Source organism: Archocentrus centrarchus, chromosome 7 (assembly GCF_007364275.1).
Source record: "Archocentrus centrarchus isolate MPI-CPG fArcCen1 chromosome 7, fArcCen1, whole genome shotgun sequence".
Lineage (NCBI taxonomy): Eukaryota > Metazoa > Chordata > Actinopteri > Cichliformes > Cichlidae > Archocentrus > Archocentrus centrarchus.
Window position 1 is genome coordinate 1,163,791 of NC_044352.1, and position 24,319 is coordinate 1,188,109.

General features: G+C 47.0%; 1 protein-coding gene across 1 annotated transcript; it reads left to right on the plus strand.

Annotated features, from left to right (window-relative positions):
• Window positions 1-1,497: 1,497 nt before the first annotated feature.
• On the plus strand, window positions 1,498-22,361 carry dnajc5ab (DnaJ (Hsp40) homolog, subfamily C, member 5ab). The gene is made up of 5 exons (XM_030733062.1): window positions 1,498-1,686; window positions 16,092-16,264; window positions 16,985-17,198; window positions 17,933-18,104; window positions 20,274-22,361. Exons 2-5 carry the CDS (start codon window positions 16,158-16,160, stop codon window positions 20,369-20,371), a joined length of 591 nt encoding a protein of 196 aa, XP_030588922.1. The 5' UTR covers window positions 1,498-1,686; window positions 16,092-16,157; the 3' UTR covers window positions 20,372-22,361.
• The last annotated feature ends 1,958 nt before the right edge of the window (window positions 22,362-24,319 follow it).

The window sequence follows — 24,319 nt, forward strand, 5'->3', positions numbered from 1 at the left end:
GAAGCTAATTTTGACCATGAAACGCGAGCGTCCAGATAACGCGTGCTGATTGGTCTTTCAGGGGTTTACGACACCACGTCCTCCTCGATGGGGCCGTTTCCAAAGGTAACTCCAGCAGGTGTTAACAGCGTATTTAAACCCGAACAGGAGCGTAAAGTGTGCAGAAGAAGTAGGTAGTTGTGGTGGTTGGAGGTGGTGCTGTCAGGCGGAGGCTGCTTCGAACTCTCCGCTGCTGGCTTCACGCCCCAAATCAAAATGGAGGCTGCCATAAAGTGGCTCGTGGTACTGTGGCGTCCGTAATACTCACATTAAGGTTTTACTGTAATAGAAATCTGTAAACACATAAAATAGAGCTGTAGCCACTGTCTTCATTGTCTCGAGCCCTGCCATGAAAACGGGATAAAAGAAGAAAAAACGTTGTTAAAGCCCCGTGCGCGTGAACGAGCCCGAGCGCACCCCTTACGGAACAGGAAGTTCAGATTTTCTTTTTTTTTTTTTTGAAGAACAGTTTACAAACAAGGTAACAATATTAATACAAAGTATGGGATAGGTTTCACAGGTTGAGTTGTACGTATTCGAATTAATAAAAGCAAAAACCAAACAAAAAAGGAACAAGTTTTAATAACATCGAGGCTTACAACAAATCAAAGTACAAAGTTGTTGAGCAGTTTTACTTTTAACCACCTTTCGAGACTCAGAAACATCTTAGGAATTTTTTTAAAACTACATAAATTTGGATTAATTAAAAAAATTGCATTTATGAACAAAAAAACTTTCCTAGTAAAATTAAATTGTTAATCAAAAATTCTGTTTTGGAGTTTTGAAAATATATACCGAATTTAATTATTGTTAAACTCAGAGCTGGCAATTTGATTCCCTGGGCCTGGAGCCAACTCCACATACTGCTCCAACAGTCCTGAGTGACACAGCACTGGAAGATATGATCTAAATCAGGGCTCTTCAACTCCAGGCCTCGAGAGCCCCTGTCCTGCAGGTTTTAGATGTGTCCCTGATCCAACACACCTGAATCAAATGGCTGAATTACCTCCTCAGTATGCAGTCAAGTTCTCCAGAGTCCTGCTAATGACTTCTATGTTTGACTCAGGTGTGTTGAAGCAGAGACACATCTAAAACCTGCAGGACACCGGCCCTCGAGGTCTGGAGTTGAAGAGCCCTGATCTAAATCCTCCTCTTCATTATGGCGGAATGTGCACCCTGCAGTATCAAATTGAAATCTAGACTTAATAAAAGCATTAGTTGGGTAGATGCCATTTAGAATTTTAAAATGGACTTCCTTTACGTTTGGAGGCAGGGGAAAAAATATATATTTGTCCTAATTAAAGTCTTTATCTTCTATATACCGGTGACTCAGAGCAGGTGACACATCTTCTTTAACCACAGGTTTAAGAGGTGTTGGAATTGGAAGTTCAGATTTCCCTGTGCTCGACAGCCTGCGCGCTGTCGGCGGGAACGAGCAGGGCATAGAGTGGGAGGGTTTGCGCGCGGCCGTGGCGTCGGGATTGACTGCGCGCTCCCTCCAGTGCGGTTAGCTCGGTGACGGCGTTCACGGCTGCTCGATGGTTTACGGCGGAAAGCGGACGGGAAGCGGGATGAGACTGCTGTGACCCTTGAGCCAGGCTTCAGCTACAGTGAGAGGACCAGGAGCCGCTCCGCCGGGCACAACAGGTAGGCTCGCAGAGAATGGCGCTCGCGCTGGCCGCTCCGCCGGCCTCGGATTAGCGGCTGCGCTCAGACGCGGGCAAACAACATGGACGCTGGATCCTCTCCTGCAGATTATCCGCTTTAACCGCGTGCTGAGCTCCGCTGCGACCGGTCCGCTCCGGTTCTGGTGCTCGGTGTGACACAGTTAATCAGGCTCGGATTTAGACCTACTGGTAGGTGGAGCTGAGATTCGGTGTGGGTCCGTCGGTTCCGGCTGTAGGTCAGGTGTGGAGCAGGTGGTGTTACAGACTGTGTGCAGGTTTATAACCGTGAGCTGCACCTGCCCCGGCAGCGGGGGGGGAGTGACTGACTGGGCAGATTTTTGCCCCGGATGCTTTTCTTGACACAAACCTCGTCACGACCTCAGACCGGGGATCTTTCACCTGTTAGGCAGGTGTGTAAACCACCCCGGTATGGACAGATGAACCGAATCAGTTTTTGGCTCCCGGTGGTCACGATCAGGATACAATTATGATTTTTTGTTTGACTACGAAGCCCTGCACTCATCAGTTTAACACTCAGTGTTTAGTTCAGCTCGAGCCCTGATGGCTGAGCAGCAACAGGAAGTACCTTTTACTGCTTCTTCGGACATAACTGAGCATCTTTAGGCCCCTGGAAAGGCTCATGTTGTTACCTTGAGGTCCATGAATGACCCCTGTGGGGCAAAAAGACAGGAGGCTGAGCTGGAGGTGGCAGAGCTCAAGATGTTCAGATGTTCACTGGGAGTGAGCAGGATGGACAGGATTAGAAATGAGTCCATCAGAGGGACAGCCCAGAGCCAGAGAGACTGACGTGGTTTGGACGTGTGCAGAGGAGGGAGGGTGGAGATACAGGACAAAGGATGCTGAAGATGGATACAGAGAAGGATGCTGGGATAGGGTGAGATGGGGGAAGATGATCTGCTGTGGTGCCCCTAAAGGGAGCAGCTGGAAGAAGAAGAGGGAGGAGGAGGAGAAGAAGAGGGGTACAATAGTGCACCAGTCTGGATTTCATCAGCAGGTACAGAAATGGACTCTGACTGCAGCCTGGCGTCTGAGGTATCATCTGCAGATCTACCAGTCGCACAGTCCAGCGGATGCGTGACCTCAGAGGCTGCGTGACCTCAGAGGCTGCTTTACATTATCTTCTGTTTATGTTGTAAATCATTCACGAGCTGCAGGCGTCTTCCAGAGAGACGTCATCGCTCCTGCAAAATCATCTGACCTATCAGAGTCAGCTGGTCTGTGTGAGATGGTGGATGATGTCATCACCAGATCTGGCACAAATGTTGATTGGTGAGTCATGTGACTTAGATTCGCATTAGATCATGTGATTACCAGTCAGAGGGATAGTTTCACTTCAGCTGAGGTCACTGTGGGCCAGCTCAGGCTCTTTATCGATTACCTCACAGGTGTTTTTAATACAGTTCAGTGTGTAAAATGGAGGAAAATGTCTCATTAATAGTCTCAAATAAAAGGAAAGCAACGTATCGTCACATTTAATCAGCATTATCTGTTATATCTTGGATCAGTAGCTGACCCGCCTCCTGTCATCATGCCTGTGATCAGCTGTTTTGCAGCTTCCTGTTTCTGCCCCAATGACCCTTAAAACCCCCAAATTATCCTCCAGCTGGGACCAGCTTGGCTCAGTGCTTCAGACATTTATATCCCCAGAGTGACAGGCTTCATTCTGACACACACACACACACACACACACACACATACACACACACACACACACACACACACACACACACACACACACACACACACAGGACTAGGGTTTAATATTTTTCCCGAAAATGACATGAATCAAATCCCGGGAAATGACGAGCCATTTCCCGGGAATCCCGGGAAAAAGTTTATTTATTTTTTTATTTTAATTAGGCCTTCTGTAGCCTGTGTCGGCCTTAACCTATTGTGATATTGTAGAGGTAGCTTTCCAGCTATGTCCTGTTATGCCCAGTAGGGGGCAACGTCGGCTTGATTAACGCAATAAAACCTACATCTCGACATTTGAGTGCTCGAGCTATGCGGTGTTGTGTCGTTCCTCAACACTCCCTTAACAAATATAATTCGAATATTCCTCCATTGTACATGGAATTATACCAAGATATTTTACAACTGCTGGTGCAAAACAATACGGTTCATCTCCACAGCATTGATAAAGGCTCAGCCACGCTGTCGTGGCGACATCTGTTGCGCTATATCTCCACCAGTGGAACGCTGTAATAGTCATTGAAAAGTTAACTACCGTACTACACTATAATATAACATAACACAGGGCCTTGAGTAATGCACTACGACTTGGTCATTGCCATTCTGGCAACAGCAAATTTATAACACCGTGTCTGAGGGTTAAAGTAGGTTCGCTGTGAATCGTCTTTTGAAAAACTGGCCAATCCTTATAGCCTAAAAAATATACATTTTACTCAACTCCATTTTAAAAGCGAAATATGTTAAAGCAATCTATTTCATGATAATTTCTTCACACATTAGGCCCGTATCCTAATTCATGGTTGTTAGTAAGCGGCTGCAAACGAGGAAAAGAAACACTCGAAGTTAAACAGATATTTCTTTATTGTTCAGGGCAGGCATATTTTATAGGCTATATAATGCAATATAACAATATATAATAATATAAAATTATATAATACAAAATACCTTAGGGTAAACACATTGCCTACGATTTCAACAAATTAAAGAGGAAAAAAGCACAACTGTGTAATACCTCTATTAAAACGCTTGAGATGAAGGCTGAAGCCTTAAACGGAGGCTGAACGTGCCTGAAATGAAGAGTAATGCTTTTCGCATTAAACGAACCCTTCTCTCAATATTTCCTTAAATTTAACATTCTGAAGCTTTCTTTTCTTTCTGAAAGTCAAATCAACGCACGCGACTTTTTTCCCGGTTTCCCGTCTAACGTTTCCCGGGAAACGGGAAATGGTTCTGATCGCATTTCCCGGGAATCCCGGATCCCGGGATTAAACCCTACACAGGACTCACAGATGATGGTTCCTCGTGGTGCTTTATACTGTACAGTAAATATGCTGTAATATTCTCTGAGCTTCACTCGGTGACAGTGGGAAGGAAGAATCCCCTTTTAACAGGAACAGGCTTAGGGAGGGGCTGCCTAAGCCTGGGGGTATGAAAGTGTCTTAAACCTGCTCCTTCTGCTGCTAGAAGAAGAAGAAGTCAGATGTTCTGATCATGAGAAAGCTTTCCACATGGTCTCATTTTAAGGAGTCTGGAGTCCTTAAACCCACCTGAGATGTGGTTTGTTAGGAGTTCAGAGTCGGCAGAGCTGCAGCAGGAGCCTCAGATGCCATCGTCTGGTAATCAGCCAATGAGGCAGTGAGATGCCTTCAAAGAGAAGCTGGAAGTATTTCCTGTTTGATACAGTCGGCGCTCATTTAGAACAGAGCCTGTATATAAAAGACGGTCATAGCAACCATGACGTCAGCCTCCGCCCTGAACCTGTGATCTGAACATCTTCGGTGTTTTGAAACCAGGTGTGCTGCGGCACGAATGAGCTTCCCCTGAGGGGTGGGTGGCCTCTCCCTTAACAGGTATCAGCGACGCACTGACGTACCCATCCAGAGCTGACGTCACAGCTCCAGGGCGCCGGCGTTTTAAACGCTCAGCACTGCAGCGATGCTGCCGTGGAAGGAAAGCTCTGCTCTGCACTGTCTGCATTTACTTTACTTTGGTTTCACACCTCTGACAGTCTGTCTGCATTTCTGTCATTTTCTCCACCCTCCTTAGATTAGATTAGATTAGATTAGATTGAACTTTGTCATTGTACACAAGTATACACCAGTGTTATTTTGTTCAGGTTATGTTCTTCTTCGTTGGTATTGTTGTTGGTAGACAATGGAGGCGATACTGCCCCCATATCTTCCTGTAGTGTACTGCAGTTTGGACCCGTCACAGTCAGTCACATGATCGCAGGTCACATGGTGCTGTCAAACATCCACCTTCCCTGCCCCTCCTCCTTTGGCTTCACACTTCCTGTTTGCTCCTCTTGCCCTCCTTAAATCAGTCTTCTTCATCACCTTCACCCTGAGAGGCTGTGAGAGCTTCATCGTTCATCTCAGCAGAAAATACCGTTTTCATCACTGATTTATTCCTCAGAGCGTTTAAAGGAAAAGTATTTGAGCAGCATCATGTTGTACTTGGAGTACTCAGCAAAGAGCATGTATTTAAACTTTCAGTTAATTAGTGTGAGTCTGCAGAAAGCTCGTCACGTTTCTCTTTTGTTGCTTCTCGTTCTTATGACAGAAAGCTGGTTTGGAATAATTCAGCCGGACTCTTCGTGCTGCTTTAATTGATTTTACTGAGAAAATTTCTAAAGTAACGGATCAAAAATATGTTTGAAATTATATTAATATTAGTAAATAAAATTAAATTTAAAAAAAAAAAGTTATAAAAATAAATTATTAAATAAATGTAAAAATAATAAATATTAATTAACTCAATTATAAAAAAATCATGCATGTTCCTGGCTTCGGTACGGCGCGTGATTCGATGGCGTGATGGCGCGTGTCCATTACAGGTCTGAATACACGAAGGAAGCACCCAGTCTGCACGTCCGGTCCACAGAGTGGAACCAGAGCAGGTGAGGCTGTGGGAGCTCGATGTGGAGCTGCAGCCTTCATGCCTTTGTACCGTTCTATGGTTTCAGGTGTTACACCAAATTCTGCGACCCATCATATTCTGCGACCACAGGGGGCGATAGCGTACATCCCTCTGCATGTACGTGCTGAATGAGAGCTGAGCTGGGTGGCAGAAAATCTTATAAATCGTTTGAACCCCTTCCCAAAAAAGTGCTTGGAAACATTTATTTATCGTTTACCAATTTATTGAAGGATGGGTAGTAGTGGGTTTATGTATTTCAAACGATAGAATAAAAGCATTCAATGCAACGGTCCGTCCAGCTGTGTTCAATGTCAAATAAAAAAACGCATTTCCTTCGTCAATGCGAACGAAATAATATTCCGTAAGGTTTACAATCTCCTGTTTTGGTGCTTACGCAGTTTACGTAAATAGTGTCCTTCTCGCTCGTATTCAGCACGTACATGCAGAGGGATGTACGCTATCGCCCCCTGTGGTCGCAGAATATGATGGGTCGCAGAATTTGGTGTAACACCGGCTCCAAACGGGAGCGCTTGTCGCTGCAATCCCTTAAAACCTTTCCTGGTAAGAAGCTCGCTGGAGGCCTTCAGCTTCGTTCAGCTGCGCCATCGACCGCAACAGCTGCAGTGAAGCTGTGCACGTTAAAATGAAAGCGTTATATGTGCAGATACTGTTGGATTAGTTTGAAAAGGTGTTTACCTGTGGCAGACGGCAGGTGTTCCACTTCCTGTCACAGTGATACCTGCAGCATGCTGGGGTGAGTCTACATTTATTTCAAGGCTTCAGTAGAATTATTTGACAGGTTTAGCTTGAGATGAAATACCTGAATTTATATTATCTGTATTATTTTATTGTGTTATTATTCATTAGAAATACATTAGATTATCATTACAAACTACTGTTAGGTCAGCAGAGGCAGCAGTCACATGTTTCCTGCTTTTAGCCGTGCACATGTGAACAAATATCTCTAACGGTAAGCACCAGGTGGAAGGTGAGCTGCTTTCAGTTCCCCTTGTAAGGTGTGCTGTTGCTTCATTGGCTGTTACTGACAGTGTTTGTGTGTGGTTTCACAGCCATATTTCCACTGTGGACTCTTTCACTGTTTTTCCTGCTAACAAACCACACCTCAGGTAAACAGGCACACACGCCTGATCTACAGTCAGCGTGCTCCCCCTCATTGGTCAGGCCGAGAGCTGAGCCGTGCCTCCATCCTTGTCTTTCTACAGGAAAATGATGCTGCATAAAGACCAACACTTCGATGTGCTGTTTTCATGTGTTCAACCAAAGAGACCGTCCTAATGGAGGAAGATCAAGCTGGGCTCGGGGGGGGGGGGCTCTGAGTTAATGAAGCCAGGTTTGGCCAGAGGAAGCTGCCCGATCATCCTTGATGGGGGTGTTTTTTGGTGACATTGAATGAACTGCATGATGAGACATCAGTCTCCTCCAGTCCACAGCAGCAGCTGTGTTTACTGAGTCAGCCGCAGCTATTGATTTCAGCCCTGTGTGTGGTGTGTGTGTGTGTGTGTGTGTGTGTGTGTGTGTGTGTGTGTGTGTGTGTGTGTGTGTGTGTGTGTGTGTGTGTGTGTGTGTGTGGTTTTCTGAATGAAGCCTGTTTTTACTCAGTGTACTCGGGGTCCAGACCGTTTGCTGAGCCTTCGTCTCAGAATGATCTGAGATGCATTCTTTTAAATGGAGCTAGTGCTCAAACTTTAATGAATATAACTGAGGACAGTCTGAAACATCAGACTTACACCTGAGAGGTCAAAGCCACGCCCTCCAGGGAGCATCACCTGCCGTTCAGACAGGGGAGGCACGGGAGTGTCAGACGTCACCTGCGTGTCCCGCAGGTTCCTTTCTTTCCGAGGACGTCTGCCGTCCCTGCTGGATGTCCTCAGTGATGTCGCTGTGAGGATTTGGAGTTGTGCAGGAACTGCAGTGAGTTTCATGGTTTCTGATGGATCAGCTCCTCTTCCTCCACCTGCTCCTCTTCCTCCACCTGCTTTCGTCTTGTCTTTTTCTCTCATATTAACTTTTATGTCAAATCTGTTCTTTGTTAAATTGATGACAGCCTGAGTCTCTCTTTAGCTCCGCCTTGATGACTGTCGGCTTCATGCCTAACGCGACCTCTTCCTCTCATATACATGAATACACGTTCTGACGAGCCTCTGAGCAGACACGTTCTTCTTCAGCAAACATGGCTTCACCCCCACACTGAGACGCTTCGGTGTGAAACCATGGGATGCCTTAGAGAAGTCAGTCACATTTCAGTATCCTAAATAAAAAAAAAAACAGAATATGACAGCAAAATGTTATTTTCACAATAAAAGAAATGATTAAACTTCACAAACTGCAGTAAGTTTCAGGATCTTCTCACTGAAGCTGAACATGACGTGCTAAAATGAATGCTCACCTTTACCTGACAGGTGTTACCTTAGCAAAGCAGGTCAGCAGATTTAGAGAACAGAGCAAATGTACTTCCATCAGTTTCCAGCATGTTTTAACTTCAGCAGGTAGCAGAACATTGCTCATACCGAGGCTGTGTGTAGCAGCAGCGTTATTTGCTTTGCCTTTGTTAGCATCTTTAACATGTCCCTGTTCACTGGGGGGGGGGGGATGTTTAGTGTCTGACTGAGTTTGTTGTTACAGATGTTTTTGCGGTGCCCCCCCACGGTGAACTTTAGCTAGCGTGTCCTAGCATGTGGCTGTTACCCTGCGCGTGAAGCGGACCGCCTCATCATCGGACATATGTGAGACAGCCCGGCTGGTCATCGGACACGGCCGAGAACTCTGGAAACCGGCCGATTGTGGCCCCGGCGGGCGGATGATCGGTGCGTCTCTGTCCTGAGGTAGCTCGATCTCCCTCCTCCCACTCTGGTTTTGAAGGTTCCTCAGCCGGCGTTCTCCAGCTGCTCTGCTTCAGAACAGCAGGAAACACGGCCGGTGCACACGTGTCACAGATCCGATGGTAATTTGGGTTTGTTTATTTTGTGGTCGCGTGCACGTGCGGCGTGTGCTCCTGTGCTTTCTTTTTTTCTCCTCGTCGCCTCAGCAGCTCGATTCAGGTCTGAAGGCTGCAAAGTGGGCGGAGGAGACGCTGTGACAGGCTAATGAGGACGTGATGATGAAGAGGAGGATGGGAGAGACGAGGAGGGTGACGATAACGACAGAAAAATTCGAGAGCTTGTTTGAAATGACACAATCACTGCATCTCTGATCTAGGGCGATGTTTAGCAGTCAGAAATGAGCGGCCTCATCTTCATCTTTCAGGCAGAACCCCTCCTCCTCCTCCTCGGTGTTTATGCTGTTAGTTTCAGAAAGCGCTGCCAGCTCGGACGTCATTTACTTTAAAATCTCCTTCCTGCTTTCTTTTCTAACTTTAATCTGAGGCCTTGGCTGTAACTCCGATAGATGCTGAGATGAAAACGTCTCACAGGGTGGGAAGTGGAAGTGCTGTCCAAAGCTGATTCCAGCACTTCCTGCTTTTGTGCAGGAACAAAGAAAATAGGGCTGTACGTCCAATCAAAGTTCATATTCAGTTACAATTTTGACTTCCACTGAGTTTTAATTGAACATGAGATAATTAGCATAAATCTGTGCTGTGTTGTGTCGTCTGCTGAAAAGCCCAGATTCGCTCCCCGCCGGGCTGTGGCCCATTCAGGTCATAGTTGAAGTTCAGGGAAAGTCTCTAAGCCTCACAGTCAGGAAGCAGCAGTCGGTGCATTTGGAGGATTTCAGGTATGATTTCAAGCTGAAACACTGAAGTAAAAAAAAGGATCCAGATCTCCTTCAGGATCCGGATCGGGTCATACGTGGAGGGAATTTACAGCCTCAGGCTGATCTTGTGGTAAACTGAGTATTTTTCAGAAGAAACTATAAAATTTACTCATGCATTAAAAACCCAGCAGGTAACTGATCAACCATAAACATTATTCCTGGGGAAAAAGGCCATTACTTGCAGGCCTGATTGATTATAACATCACTGCTGCTTCTAATTGTTCAGCTGTTTCAGATTTTCTTTGTTGGAGCTGATCCGCCCTCATGAAGGTGTTAGAGGAACAGAAGGATGTGCACGTTCTTCCTCCTGCTGCTGCATCTCTGATCAGGGTGTTTGCCAACCCGCCACATGCTGGCAGGGAGATACAGGCACAGCTGGATGCACCGACCTCTGTGTGTGTGTTTCCTGCAGACAGATGTTGATGCTGCACATGTGTGTAGTTTGGTGTGTTCTGGTGTTTATATCAGACCCTGAGGGTGACATTCAGACTCTGACCAGCTGAAACGAGACCGGGCGAGTCGATCGAAGCAAAGCTGAACACTTCACTGTGGCGTTAACGTGCAAATGTTCGTGTGCGTTTGCTCCAGGTGTTGATCAGGCAGGATGCTGCAGATCTGCACAGCTGAGAAAGATTACACACAATGTTTTAACAGCACAGCAGGTGGTGCCAGGCACAAGCCCCGCCCCCGCCAGGTGTTTCAGCTGATCTGAACGTCGTCCCTCTCCAAACGACGAATCACAGCGAGAACACGCAGGTCCTGCTGTCCACGCCCAGAATGCTCCAAGGCTGATGATAATGTTAAAGTAGCCTCCAAATCCAGAGTGTGGCTGGTATCAGTTCAACCTAATTTAAGCCTGGAACGATGCTCCTGGGGACCAAAGGTCAGCGCTCAGGATTTGGAGCAGCCTGCTGTGATGGGGGGGCAGCAGCACCTGACTTCCTGCACACATCAGTCCAGACTGTCTGCACGATGTTAGGAAACAAATGCAGCAGACAGACAGTTTCTGCAAATGTGTGGGATTAACTGATGTATCAGCAGCAGCACACGAGGAGAGCATGCTGAGCATGTGCAGAAATCACACACACACACACACTCTGCAAATGAAACAGAAACACGTTCTCATTGTGCTCATCAGTGTTATCATGAAGCTGCTGGATGACATGAACGTGTTTTTATGTTGTTGGAGGTTTAAACAGGAATCCCAACAACATGAGGTTCGATCGTCCCCACGTGTCTCACAGGTCACACTGACCTGCAGATTTTCACATGAATGAATGCAAACACAAAGTGACTCAGCTGTAAAACGAGCTGCCTGCAGCGTTCAGCCTTCAGACGCACACAGAGATTAGATTAGATAAAACTTTATTAATCCCTTTTAGGAAGATTCCATCAGGAAATTAAAGTTACAGGTAACACAGCAGAAATCACAGTAAACAAACATATAAATAAATAATAACCCCACCACCAGAACAGGACACTCACTATGACGGACTGATAAAAGTCTCTAGGAGTTTCTTCAGCCTCCTCAGGAAGTACCGCCTGCTCTGTCCCTTCCTGTACAGATGTTCTGTGTTGAGTGTCCAGTCCAGCTTGCTGTCTAACCACAGTCCGAGGTACTTGTAGGCATCTACAGCTCTACCTCAACTCCCTCAATAAGAACTGGCTGTGACCTTGGTCTGGACTTCCTAAAGTCAATGACCAGCTCCTTGGTCATTGAGGTGCTGAGCTGCAGGTGGTTCCTGTGGCACCAGACATCAGCAAACCTCTGGATGTGACACAGCTCAGAGTTGTAGCAGAGGTCTGCAGTGTACAGGGTGAAGAGAAGAGGGGCCAGCACCGTCCCCTGAGGTGCTCCGGTGTTGTAACCTGTTGGTGAGGTAGCTGGAGATCCAGGTGAGCAGGCGGGGGTCCACGCTCATCCTGTTCAGTTTGTCCTGAAGCATAAGGGGCTGCATGGTGTTGAAGGCACTTGAAAAATCCTCACTGTGCCACTTCCCTCATCCAGATGAGTGTGCTCGGTGCAGCAGGTAGAGGATGGCATCCTCCACACCAACACCTTCCCAATATTCAAACTGCAGACAGTCCTGGGTGTGTTGCTCCTGTGGTCTGGGGAGGCTGAGGAAGAGTTGCTCCAACGTCTTCATCAGATGTGAGGTGAGTGCCGCCGGTCAGAAGTCATTCAGCATGTCTTCCAGAGGGTGGGCACTCTCCCCAGTTACAGACTGAGGTTGAAGATGTGTTGAAGAGGTTCACCCAGTTCAGCAGCGCAGGTCTTCATCAGTTGGGGGCACACATTATCTGGGCCCTCTGCTTTCCTGGGATGAAGCCTCCTCAGCTGACCCCTGACCTGGTCCGCAGCGATGCTTGGAGGAGTCTGTGCTGTGGTGGTGGAGGAGGAGGAGGGCAGGGGTGCTGTGAAGAACCACGTTTCTGTGCTGGGATTCAAACCAACATCTCAGACTCATCAGTTATTTTACTGTGATGTGTTAACATGAAGCCCGGCCCCCACGCTCCCTGTACTTCGTTCTGTAGTACACTGTAGTATCAGTACTGCAACGCTTCTGTGGAGGTGACGCTGAGGAGGAAGTGACCTCAGTTTAACAGGTCAGCAGCTCAGAGCATGAAGCCACGCGCTGCTCTGTGCAGCACTGGCATTCAGGCCTTCATGTCACACACACTTCTGCACCCCCGGCTCCATGGCCCCTCCCACAGCGCTGCATTTCCTGTCTATATTCTGAAGTTTGTTGCGGACACAAACCAACATGAGGAATCTTTTCAGATGTGAGGACAGCTAAATTTACCCAGATGTGGAACATCTGGATGGCTGCAGATCCTGTTTTAGAGCACATCGATTTAAAGTTTTATAAGCTGGATGACCTGGTACCTCGGCTCATTCGATGGAGGTTTGATCGGTCCGGCTGCTCCTGTCATCAGTGATCGGCAGAGGGAAACCGCCAACACCGTAAGAGCCTAGATTCAGCCATAACTGCTGATTCAGGTTTCATGTTCTGAGGCACGCAGAGCTGCAGGTTATGAACCAGGAGAAACCTGATATCCAGCATTTGAGAGGCATTTACAGTAGAAATGAAAACTAGACTTATTGTGAGGACTTTATAGAAGTGTTAAGTTACTCAGGTAGATGCTCTGTGGGCGTGGCCGCTTCTCAGGCCTGCGACATGATTGTTTTGCCCTTCGTGCAGATTCAGATCACACCAGGATTGTTTCAGCAGCTCAGGATTTAGTCTGCTCAGGGTTTTATTTTGAAATTGAGGTTCCTGTGCTGGACTTCCTGCCCTCCTCACTTGCTCTGTGGTGTTTGTCAGAAATAGACATGGTGGTCAGAGAGCTGCATCTGAGATGCTTTGGGGATGGTTTATTATCACTGAACCTTATTACCTGCAGCAGGTGACAGTAGGCCACGCCCCCTGTGCTGTGGGGTTTAGACACCTGGAAGAATCAGTGTGGGCTTAAATTGGTGCTGCAATGACCTGCAGTCAGACAGGAAGTGAAGCCATTACTCTCCACCAGACTCAGTCACACAAAGCAGAAACACAGCACGGTTAAACATCAGTTTGAACTGATGACAGATACAGGAGTGTGGGGGCGGGGCTTAAATCTGTGTTAATGCGCAGGTGTGGGGAAGCTGTCTGATGCCATCATGCTGCTCGTCTTTATAGTCCTCCACACAGGTGGCGTTTCCCTGTAGTTTCCTGTGTTTTTTTAAGCGGGCGTCTCCTTCAGTCATTTTTCTGTGGGATTAAATTATGGGGCCACTACGACTCCCAGACATCCTGGATGAACCATTTCCCCCATTTGCTGCTGCGCTCAGATTGGATCTTATTGTGAGTGCATGAATCAGATGTGTCTAACAGAGAGGGGGTGTGTGTGCGGGCAGTAAGTCTGCTCCATCCGTCCGTGTTGAATTGGCTTAGTGTGGTCTGTAAGCCTGCTAACCCCCCGCACACCTGCCTCCTCGCAGCTCAGGTGTTCCTCACCTTAACGCCCAGGACGTACAGTGTGCGGTTCTCTGCAGGAAAACAAGCCTTTTCCCACCTGGTCCCGAAATAGACGTGTAATCCGTGTGTGACGGGCGTGTTGTGACCTGCGTGAATTAGCATGAAGAAACACTTTTGCCAGCAGCGTAAGGAGGTCTTAATAAGTCACCGCTGTCACGTTTTTGTTCTCGTTTTTCTCAGTTTGCGTGTTCGTGCTGATCTGGATCCAGGAATCTTTGGAAGGACGAACCTGGAAATCACAAATTCAGACTTTTTACATTTTTATGTTGTTTGAAAGATCAGGCAGAAACTGCTGAGCTGTTTCTGCCTGATGGAGCTTACCCAGAACATCGTCTTCTGTGGAGCATGCGTGAACATGAACCTCTGGGTGATCCATGTGCTGAAAAATCATCTGAGTCCATCAGTCCTTTTCTATTTTCTCTGCAGCCAGGAAGGATATTTACCTGAGGATATTTGACATCAAAGTCAGCCCAGGAAGAGTCGGGTTTGGTGAGGAACAGCGTCACCTGCTGCGTGTGGGAGGAGCCGAGGGTGCAGAAGTGTGTGTAGCACGGCGGCCTGAATGACGGCGCGCAGAGCAGCGCGTGGCTTCGTGCTCTGAGCTGCAGACCTGTTAAACTGAGGTCACTTCCTCCTCAGCAGCGTTTCCAGCTGAGTGAGCAGGTGATCCTGTTTACAACCAGGAGCTGCACACCTCCACGCCTGCTTCCAGTTTACACCTGCAGCAGCTTCCAGCTCACTGAAGCTCAGAGGAGTTTGATTTGCAACACGTTCGGGACGCCTCAGAAGTCAGGACTCGAAAAAAGTGGGAAAAGCGGGAAAAAACAGGATGTGTTTTGGCTCTTAGTGAGGTCGAACCTTCAGGTATCACCAGCAATAACGTGGGCGGAGTCTGGTCACTGCTCCCATCCAAAAATCCAAGCTGACAAAACTTCCAACTGCGAAGGCAGAAATTCCAACTCTGGAACACACTGTTACCTTAAAGTGATGACGTTCCCTCAGGACTCAGACCGTAAACCTCTCTCCCCTCCACACCTGCCCGGCCGGCTCTCAGGTGACCCCAGTTTTACTCATTTGTTCCTTAAAGCGCACAGCAGCACGTTCGCAGGCCGGTCACCCCGTGGGTGTGAAGAGGTGGCTTACAGTCAGTAAAGCAGGAAGTGAAATCAGCTCTCACTCATTCCTTTCATAATAAATCCAGGTTTTCCGTCCACGGATCGCCGCTCTGGACTGTCGTGAGCTGACCTACGGTCTGGTCGGCGTCTCGGTGTGCGTGGATCTGTCAGGAAACGGCACAGAAAAGATTTCTGTGAATATGAATCAGAATTAACTGAAACAGTGAGTTCATTAGTCACTCCACAGACTCTGTTAAATACTTCAGGTGTTTATGAACTCTGGTATGATTTAGAACAGGATTGGGCGTCTCGCATTAACGGTGGGTGGATGTTTCAACACGAGCACGACTGTGTTTGATCTGTGACTCAGGTGCAAACAGACCTGTTTTAAACTCGTTGAATGTTTAGTCTCCAAATGGGCCAATGAGCTTCAGGCATGTCCTGGAGCGTGCCATCAGAGTGATGATGATGATGATGATGATCGAAGGACAGTCCCCTTGCTCTTATTCTGAAAGCTCAAACACTGCCAACCTGCTTCCTGTCCCGTTGCAGAGCTGACGACTGTTGTAGGTGTGACGTGTTCATCAGATGATAATAATCAGCTGCAGCCCTCACTGAAGAGAGCTGTTATTTTAAAGACTGACTCTGATTGGCTCGAATCAGAGTCACATCACCTCAGCAGCTTCGGCTGAGCGAGCGTCACGTTGGCAGAGAGGCGATCAGCTGACGGCTCACTGCTCTCACCTGCACCTGTGTCTCCTCAGAGATAAGGACACACCCACTCCCGAAAGCTGCCACGCAGGTGAAAGGCTGATAATGTGTTTGTTGTTTCTGGTTTTACCTGACAGGTGAGAGGCTGAGTGAGCGAGCGAGCCTGTGACAGAAGCACAAAGAGAGAGAGAGAGAGAGAGGCCATGGACCATCAGAGACAGAGGACTCTGTCCACATCAGGAGAGTCGCTGTACGCCGTGCTCGGGGTCGACAAGAACGCCACCACAGAGGACATCAAGAAATGCTACAGGTGTGCAAACACACACACACACACACACACACACACACACACACACACACACACACACTGCAGATGTTAACCACTAGAGGGAGCCAGGGTCAAAGGTTATAAAGCAGGTTTAAAATAGGATTCTGGGGATTAACATGAACTCTGCCCCGCACTGACTGCTTATACGTTCATATTCAGCTCTTATAAATTTTTATTTCTTTCTGTCATTTGATGCCAAACAGCTGGATGAGCTGTACGGAGGCCCAAAGCTGCCAAAATCAGAAAAACTTAAACAAACTGACAACCTGAAGTGCACATTAACACAATGAACACACAAACACACCAGATTCATCCCTGCACACTCATTTTCATCTGCAGCAACATAATAATACACAAATAAATACACAAGTGATTAAAAAAGGGGAAGTAGACACACGTGAAAAGTTCACATTTTAAAATGAAGCAGCTACATTTATTTTGATATTTGTGGTATGTTTATGGAATTTGATCCATTTACTTCTTTTTTATTGGAGCAGCTTTGGTCCTCCATAGTGAGTCTCCATCTTTGAGTATTTGTGTTGAAGCTTGAAGCTGGAGGACAGACGGTGTCGACAGATATCGAGAATCTCGACAAAGGTCCATTTCTGGATTTTTCTGGAGCTCACAGCCTGCAGAGGTCGTGACACGCGTGGGATTATCGATTGGACCGATCTCTGAGTCTTACGTTCTTTATTTTAACAGGAAGCTGGCGCTGAAGTTTCACCCGGACAAAAACCCGGACAACCCGGACGCGGCCGAGAAGTTTAAAGAAATAAACAACGCTCACTCCATCCTGGCCGATGCCACCAAGAAGAACATCTACGACAAATACGGCTCCCTGGGGCTGTACGTGGCCGAGCAGTTTGGAGAGGAGAACGTCAACACCTACTTCGTTCTGTCCAGCTGGTGGGCCAAGGTGGGTGGGACAGGCCGCAGCTTTTCCTGACTTTATCGTGGCTCTCACGGCGTAGTTTAGTCAGAGCAGCAGCCGTGTAAATGTGAAGCTTCTGTTTTCTTTGGGTCATAATTAAAGAGCCGTTCCCTTCTTCAGACACAGGCAGGACTGTAACGGTGTGTTCAGACCAAACACAGGTTTTATATGGAGTCATTGCATCCAAAGTTTCTGCAAACACATGAACCAATCTAAAACTGAGGTGACACCAGCATTGCCCCTCACACGCCTTGAGGTGTGTGCCCCACACTCACATCAGCACCTGCATCAGGGCTCCCTGCAGACATGTGAGCCTTCAGGCTCAGGCTGGGTTTCTGTTTCAGTGAGCCATATTTAAACGCCTGCAGGCACTCAGCACAGTTATTGCACCCCTGAAAAAGACCCCGATCCACCAAAGGCTCGTGTAGCTTTACTTTGTAAGGGCTGTAATTTGTCCATAACTGGGATATGAGACTCAGAGTGGGGCTCAGAGACCAGCACCAGGTCAGAGGATGATGTCTCAGTTTGAAAAGTAAGCCACCGTATTTAAATCATTTCTTCATCAATGTGCCTCCTAGAATTCAGAAATGTATCAGCGTGATCCTGCAGTAACTTTGTAACCCTCTTGATAACCGTCATTAGGCTCCTCCCACAGAGTGCTTTAGCCTGCACTGCATCAAATACGAGGAGCCCCTCTGAGTGTCCTGCTCTGTCCTCAGGCCCTGTTCGTCTTCTGCTGCCTGGCCACCGGCTGTTATTTCTGCTGCTGCCTGTGTTGCTGCTGTAACTGTTGCTGCGGGAAGTTTAAACCTCGGCCGCCCATGGACCAGGAGCCCGAATTCTACGTCTCCCCCGAGGACCTGGAGGCCCAGATGACGGCCGAGGAGAGAGGTGAGGATGCCGTGATGCTGCTGTACGGTACTGTGCAGAAGTCTTGAGCCACCCCTCGTTTCTTTATGTGAAGTGGCTGAGTGATTTATGGAAGCCTGTGCAAACAGAAATACAGCATCTGAGGCAAAACAGAGTTTGGACAGTGACCCACAGGTCAGAGAGAAATAAAAAAAACATGACTCTGAAAATGCTCAGGCAGGAGGAGATGGGTGTCCAAAGAACAACTTTGAAAGAGCTTCAGAAAGCTGGAGAACTGTTGCTCAAGAGCACTTAAAAATTCTCAGTCTGGCTGCTTGGAAGCAACATGTAAAGAAATGAGGATCAAGACTTTTGCACAGGACTGTAGTTACAGGACATGACAGCAGCGAGCTCCAGGGTTTGTGACAAAGGTCACCTGGAAACACCTGTGTGTGTGTGTGTGTGTGCGTCTGTCTGTGTGTGTGTGTGCGTCTGTCTGTGTGTGTGTGTGCATCTGTCTGTGTGTGTGTGTGTGTGTCTGTGCGTGCAGGTGTGTGTCTGTGCGTGCAGGTGTGTGTCTGTCTCTGTGTCTGTGTGTGTGCGTCTGTCTGTGTGTGTGTGTGCGTCTGTCTGTGTGTGTGTGTGCGTCTGTCTGTCTGTGTGTGCGTGCAGGTGTGTGTCTGTGCGTGCAGGTGTGTGTGTGTCTGTGCGTGCAGGTGTGTGTGTGTGTGTCTGTGCGTGCAGGTGTGTGTGTGCATCTGTCTGTGTGTGTGTGTAGGTGTGTGTCTGTGCGTGCAGGTGTGTGTCTGTGCGTGCAGGTGTGTGTGTGCGTGAAGGTGTGTGTGTGTGTGTGTGTCTGTGCGTGCAGGTGTGTGTCTGTCTCTGTGTGTGTGTGTGTGCGTCTGTCTGTGTGTGTGTGTGCGTCTGTCTGTGTGTGTGTGTGTGCGTCTGTCTGTGTGTGTGCGTCTGTCTGTGTGTGTGTGTCTGTCTGTGTGTGTGTGTGCTTCTGTCTGTGTGTGTGCGTCTGTCTGTGTGCGTGTGTGTGTGTGCGTCTGTCTGTGTGTGTGCGTCTGTCTGTGTGTGTGTGTGTGTGCGTCTGTCTGTGCGTGCAGGTGTGTGTCTGTGCGTGCAGGTGTGTCTCTGTGTGTGTGTGTGTGTCTGTCTCTGTGTGTGTGTGTGTGTGTGTGTGTGTGTGTGTGTGTGTGTGTGTGTGTGTGGTTCCCTGACCCCTCGGCCCTGCTCTGATCATCTGCAGCCGGCTCTGAGCTGCTGTGTAACCCTCAGCGTGCAGTCTGTGATGTAACTCGACGGCGTTGCAGCTTCACGTTTGTTTCTATGAACTGATAAACATGTTTGTGTGTCGGCCGCCGTCCGCTGCTGTGTGATTGTTCTTGTAACCCGATCTGTACTTCCTGTCAGTTTTAATGAATCTCGTTGCATTAAAATTCGTGTTAGCTGACGTGTTTGCACTGAAGTCACATTTGTGTCGTCTCACTGTGGAGTCCTTCTCTGTTAATTTGATTGTATTGTTGGTCAGACATATTGATAAAAATATATTTGTGATTTTTACATGATTACCTAAGAGAAACACTTACCTGCCACTTCATTAGGCACACCTTGTTAGTACGGGGTGCATTCTGTTTTTCCTTTTCTTCGTGGCTCAGAGTTGGAAACGTTCCTCGGAAACTTTGGTCCAGGTTGACGTGACAGCATCACAGCTGCTGCAGATGTGTCGGCTGCATCTGTGAAGAGAAGCTCCCGTACCTCCACATCCCAAAGGTGCTCTGCTGGACTGAGACCTGTGACTGTGGAGGCCGTCTGAGTGCAGCGATGGTTATTTAAGTTCCTGTTCTTCTCAGCTTGAAGCAGTCTGCCCACTCTCCTCTGACCTCTGAGAGCTGCAGTTCACTGGATGCTTTTCAGACCTTCTCTGTGAAGCCCAGAGATGCTGTGTGGAAACTCCCAGCAGATCAGCAGTTTGTGAGACACTCAGACCAACAACCAAAGTCCCTTAAATCACCTCCTTCATCATTCTGATGCTCAGTTTGACCTTCGGTTACCACATGATTGGCTGATTAAATATTTGTTAATGAGCAGCTGAGCAGGTGTACCTAATGAAGTGGTGTGTTACATGTGTCAATTGATAGAATAATCTAATTTAGTTCTATTTTAGTTACTTTATGCAACTAATGCAAGTTTTTTTGTCCTCAGATGGCAGTGACCCCATCGTGATGCAGCCGTCTTCAGCCACAGAAACCACTCAGCTCACCTCTGATGCCCACCACAGCTACAAGACCGATGCATACTAAACACACACACACACACACACACACGCTCCAGAAAATCCCACCCAACTGCACTCACAATGAGCTCAGCCCAGATTTTTTCACGTTTCCATTTCTGAGGTGAGACGAGGAAGAGGAGGGAGGAAACCTGGAGGGGAGAAAATAAACTCCTGCTTTAACTCTTTGTAGTCTCAATGTGGTTTGGAGCTCCAGATTCATGCAGCTGTTGTCCTTCAGGTCACTAACAGGTGAAAAATGCCCAAAATCCAGCTGACCAATCACAGCAGAGGAGGGGCGGGACAAACACTACACCCAGTTATTACTTCCTGTACCAACAATTGAGCAGTGTTGGGGTTTTTAACTCTAAAAGTAATGGATTACACATTACTGGTTACTTCAAAGTAATGCAGTACGTTACTCAGTTACTGGTCAGAGGAAGTAACTCGTTACACTACTTTCATGGTAAAATGGCCTGAAACACATCGTCTCACATCGTCTCACATTACATTAACAATATAAACCTGAGGCTACACACACCTGTCCTAATGAGGACACACACACACACTCATAGGTATGAACACAAAACCAACACCACAAAGAGACTTCAGAGCTGCAGTGATTCTGCAGCAGGCCGACTGCTCATCACCACCTGTGTTACCTGCTGAAGGTCAGGCTGGGGTCGCCGCACCCTCAGCTTTATCATCACTCTGGGTTTGCAAAGACCTGCAGGTGTGTTAGTGCTATAATGCAGTTGTTCCTGTCCTGGGCACGGTCATCTCACCATCACACTCGTGTCCTTTGGTGACGTCCATCGTTTTCTCCTCCCTGCACCAAATCAGCTGGTTTTAAAAATCTGGAGAACGAATCAGGAAATAAAACTTTCCAACAAAACATGAAGAGTTTCCCACAGAGAACATCCACATTCATTCAGTACTTTACACACAGCTGGATGTTAACCCCCCGCTTCATGTGACGTCCGCTCAGCTACTTCATTCTGTAATCGCACTGCTTTAGTTTGTCAGCAGTAATTCTTGTGCTGAACTCCGGTTTCCTCCTCTGAGCTTCGTCTCTCCTCCTCCTCCCTTCGTGTCTGTCTTCCACAGATGAAGCATTGAGTTGTGTGTTGTTGTGTACAGACACCGATCGAGCCCCTTTTTGTTTGTAGTTTTGTGTGTGGAGGTAAAGATGCTGCACGTTGTGTAACGGATCGTTAGACCTCACAGTTGTTCTGTCTCTAGGTTTGCTTTGTTTTTATTTATGGTGTTAATGAAGGGACGCTTTCACATCCAAAGTCTTATTATTGCTGAGACGAGCAGTTTTCTAGCAGAAACAATCAGTTTATACCAATCAGATGTTTTATTTTGTAGCTCTTCGATCGTGGTAGGAGAACAGGAGCGTTCCCGCTGGTTCGTATCTGTAGATTCGTTTTTGTAAAAACAAAAAAAAAAAAAAAAAAAACAGGCTAAATTTCTTCACATCTCGATGCTCGATCAAACACACACTCATGTGTTCATACGCATCATGAGAGAGTGCGATACGAGCTGCCCGGTCCACTCCTGACGGGTCTGAGGGAAGGTTTCCTTTTCCTAAACACATTTAAACTTTGCCTCCTTCGGTTTCCATCATCCGGTTAAAAAAAACGTTTTAAGGGCCTCTGAAGGCGTTTCGGTGAAACCTGCAGACATCTTGTTACCTGATTGGCTTTTAAACCTTCTGACCAACCAGGAGTCGGCATCAAATAATAATACCTGGTGTTTGTGTGAAATAGCAGCCAGATGGTGATAATGACCCGTTATTTTATTTATTTTGATTTTCTGATCTCTGTAATGATTGAAGTAGCCGCTGCGTGCAGAGGATGCAGACACGTTTAGATGTGAGCCGCTCCGACGGCGAGCTGAAAAATGGTGGGCGTGCATAGGCGCGGCGGCGTAGCGGTTTCTGTTTGTAGCGTGGACGTTTGCCTGAATCATGTATCTGATGTACTGTTGTAAATAAATGTTTCTGATGCTTCAGAGCCTCTTTTCTCCCCGTGACTTTATTTATTTGGGTTAATCACCCAAAAACACGTCATGCATCTACCACTTAATCTCAGAGATAATCCACATATTTTATCATAAATTTACTGCTTTGTTCCCAAAGAATGTCCCTGTTTCCTTTTGTAAACCATTCATTGTAAAAATAGCTGTTTTTTTCTACTTTAATCTCTGAGATTAGCCCGTTTCAGGCTCCGTGTTTCTTTTGATCTAAAATGGTCCGAGCACACGGTCACAGACACACCTTTGATTTCTTTTGCAGGTACATTTTCCCTTATCAATTATTTCTATACCATAAACTTTGTACAGAATTCACTGGATGTCCATCAACAGCTGCCAACATACAAAAGCCGTACAGAAGAGCCCTGTGGAACACCACAAAAACAAACTTAACACTTCTCACTTCATTATATTATCATAATCATAATTAGGAGCCAGATTGCAGAAAACAATACTGACCTGTTTCTGGTTACTGTTTTCTCATGCCTGCATACTTCCAACCATGAAGAGAGAAGCCCAGAAGATCAAATCTGTTTTTAATCCTCCGGCACAATAAAGCAGATTATTGTCATAATGTCTGTCCGTCCAGGTGTGTGAGCTTTTACCTTTCTGGTCTATAAATGCCAAAACCACAAGGAGCTGAGCCATGAAATTTATTCCTGGATGTTTAGTACCCTTTACCAAAAGGTCAAAGGTCACTCTTTGAGAAAGCCAATGTTCATATTTTGGACCGGGAAGACAGATGGTTTGAAAGAGCTAAGAAGCATCTATGTCCACTGTGAACAACATCACTGAACAGAGAAGATGGATTACATCACCAGTTGTCCCCCATCTACAGTCCTGAGCTCCCTCCCCAGGTGCCTCAACCCCAACTCACATCTTTCTTTAGGTGACCTCAGTAGGTCACTTGATACAATGGGGTCATTGACCTGAAACCCCTGATTATGATCTATGCCTTCTATCACACCTTGGCACATGTGATTATGCACATGAACACTAGTGGGTCACAACCACCTCCAGGGGACTACGCCCACTGCGGTTTAAATACCTGGGTCCACCTTTGGTTTGTGAACTGAAGAAGCCTTTGGGATGAGAGGTGAAACATCTTCAAGAAACAAAAATTAGTCCAGTCGCCTTTTTTCAAGCTGCAGAGACTAAATGTGACCTGGATGACTGAGAACCTAGAGACAGTTCTAGGCTGCAGCTTTATTGATTAGCCTGTGATGCCACCTTCTGATTGGCTGAGCATTATCTAACATGTTGGTCAGGGATAACTCATGCCGATAAATAGTACAGACTAGGACTGATCATTGAGCAATATTAAAGCCAAACCTACTGTTCAGCAATATTGCTCATATATTTGAGCAACATGGTCGCCTTATTTGCAGCTAGAGTACTGACAGGGACTAGAAAGAGAGAGCAGATTTCTCCCATATTGGCTTCTCTTCATTGGCTCCCTGTTAAATCTAGAATACAATTTAAAATCCTTCTCCTCACCTACAAGGTTTTGAATAATCAGGCCCCATCTTATCTCAAAGACCTCATAGTACCATATCACCCCAACAGAGCACTTCACTCTCAGACTGCTGGCTTACTTGTGGTTCCTAGGATACTTCAGAGTAGAATGGGAGGCAGAGCCTTCAGCTTTCAGGCCCCTCTTCTGTGGAACCAGCTTCCAGCTTGGATTCAGGAGACAGACACCCTCTCTATTTTAAGATTAGGCTTAAAACTTTCCTTTATGATAAAGCTTATAGTTAGGGCTGGATCAGGTGACCCTGAACCCTCCCTTAGTTATGCTGCTATAGGCCTAGGCTGCTGGGGGGTTCCCATGATGCACTGTTTCTTTTCATTCACCTCTTTTCACTCTGTTTTTACTCCACTCTGCATTTAATCGTTAGTTATTATTAATCTCTGTCTCTCCCCCCTCAGCAGATGACCC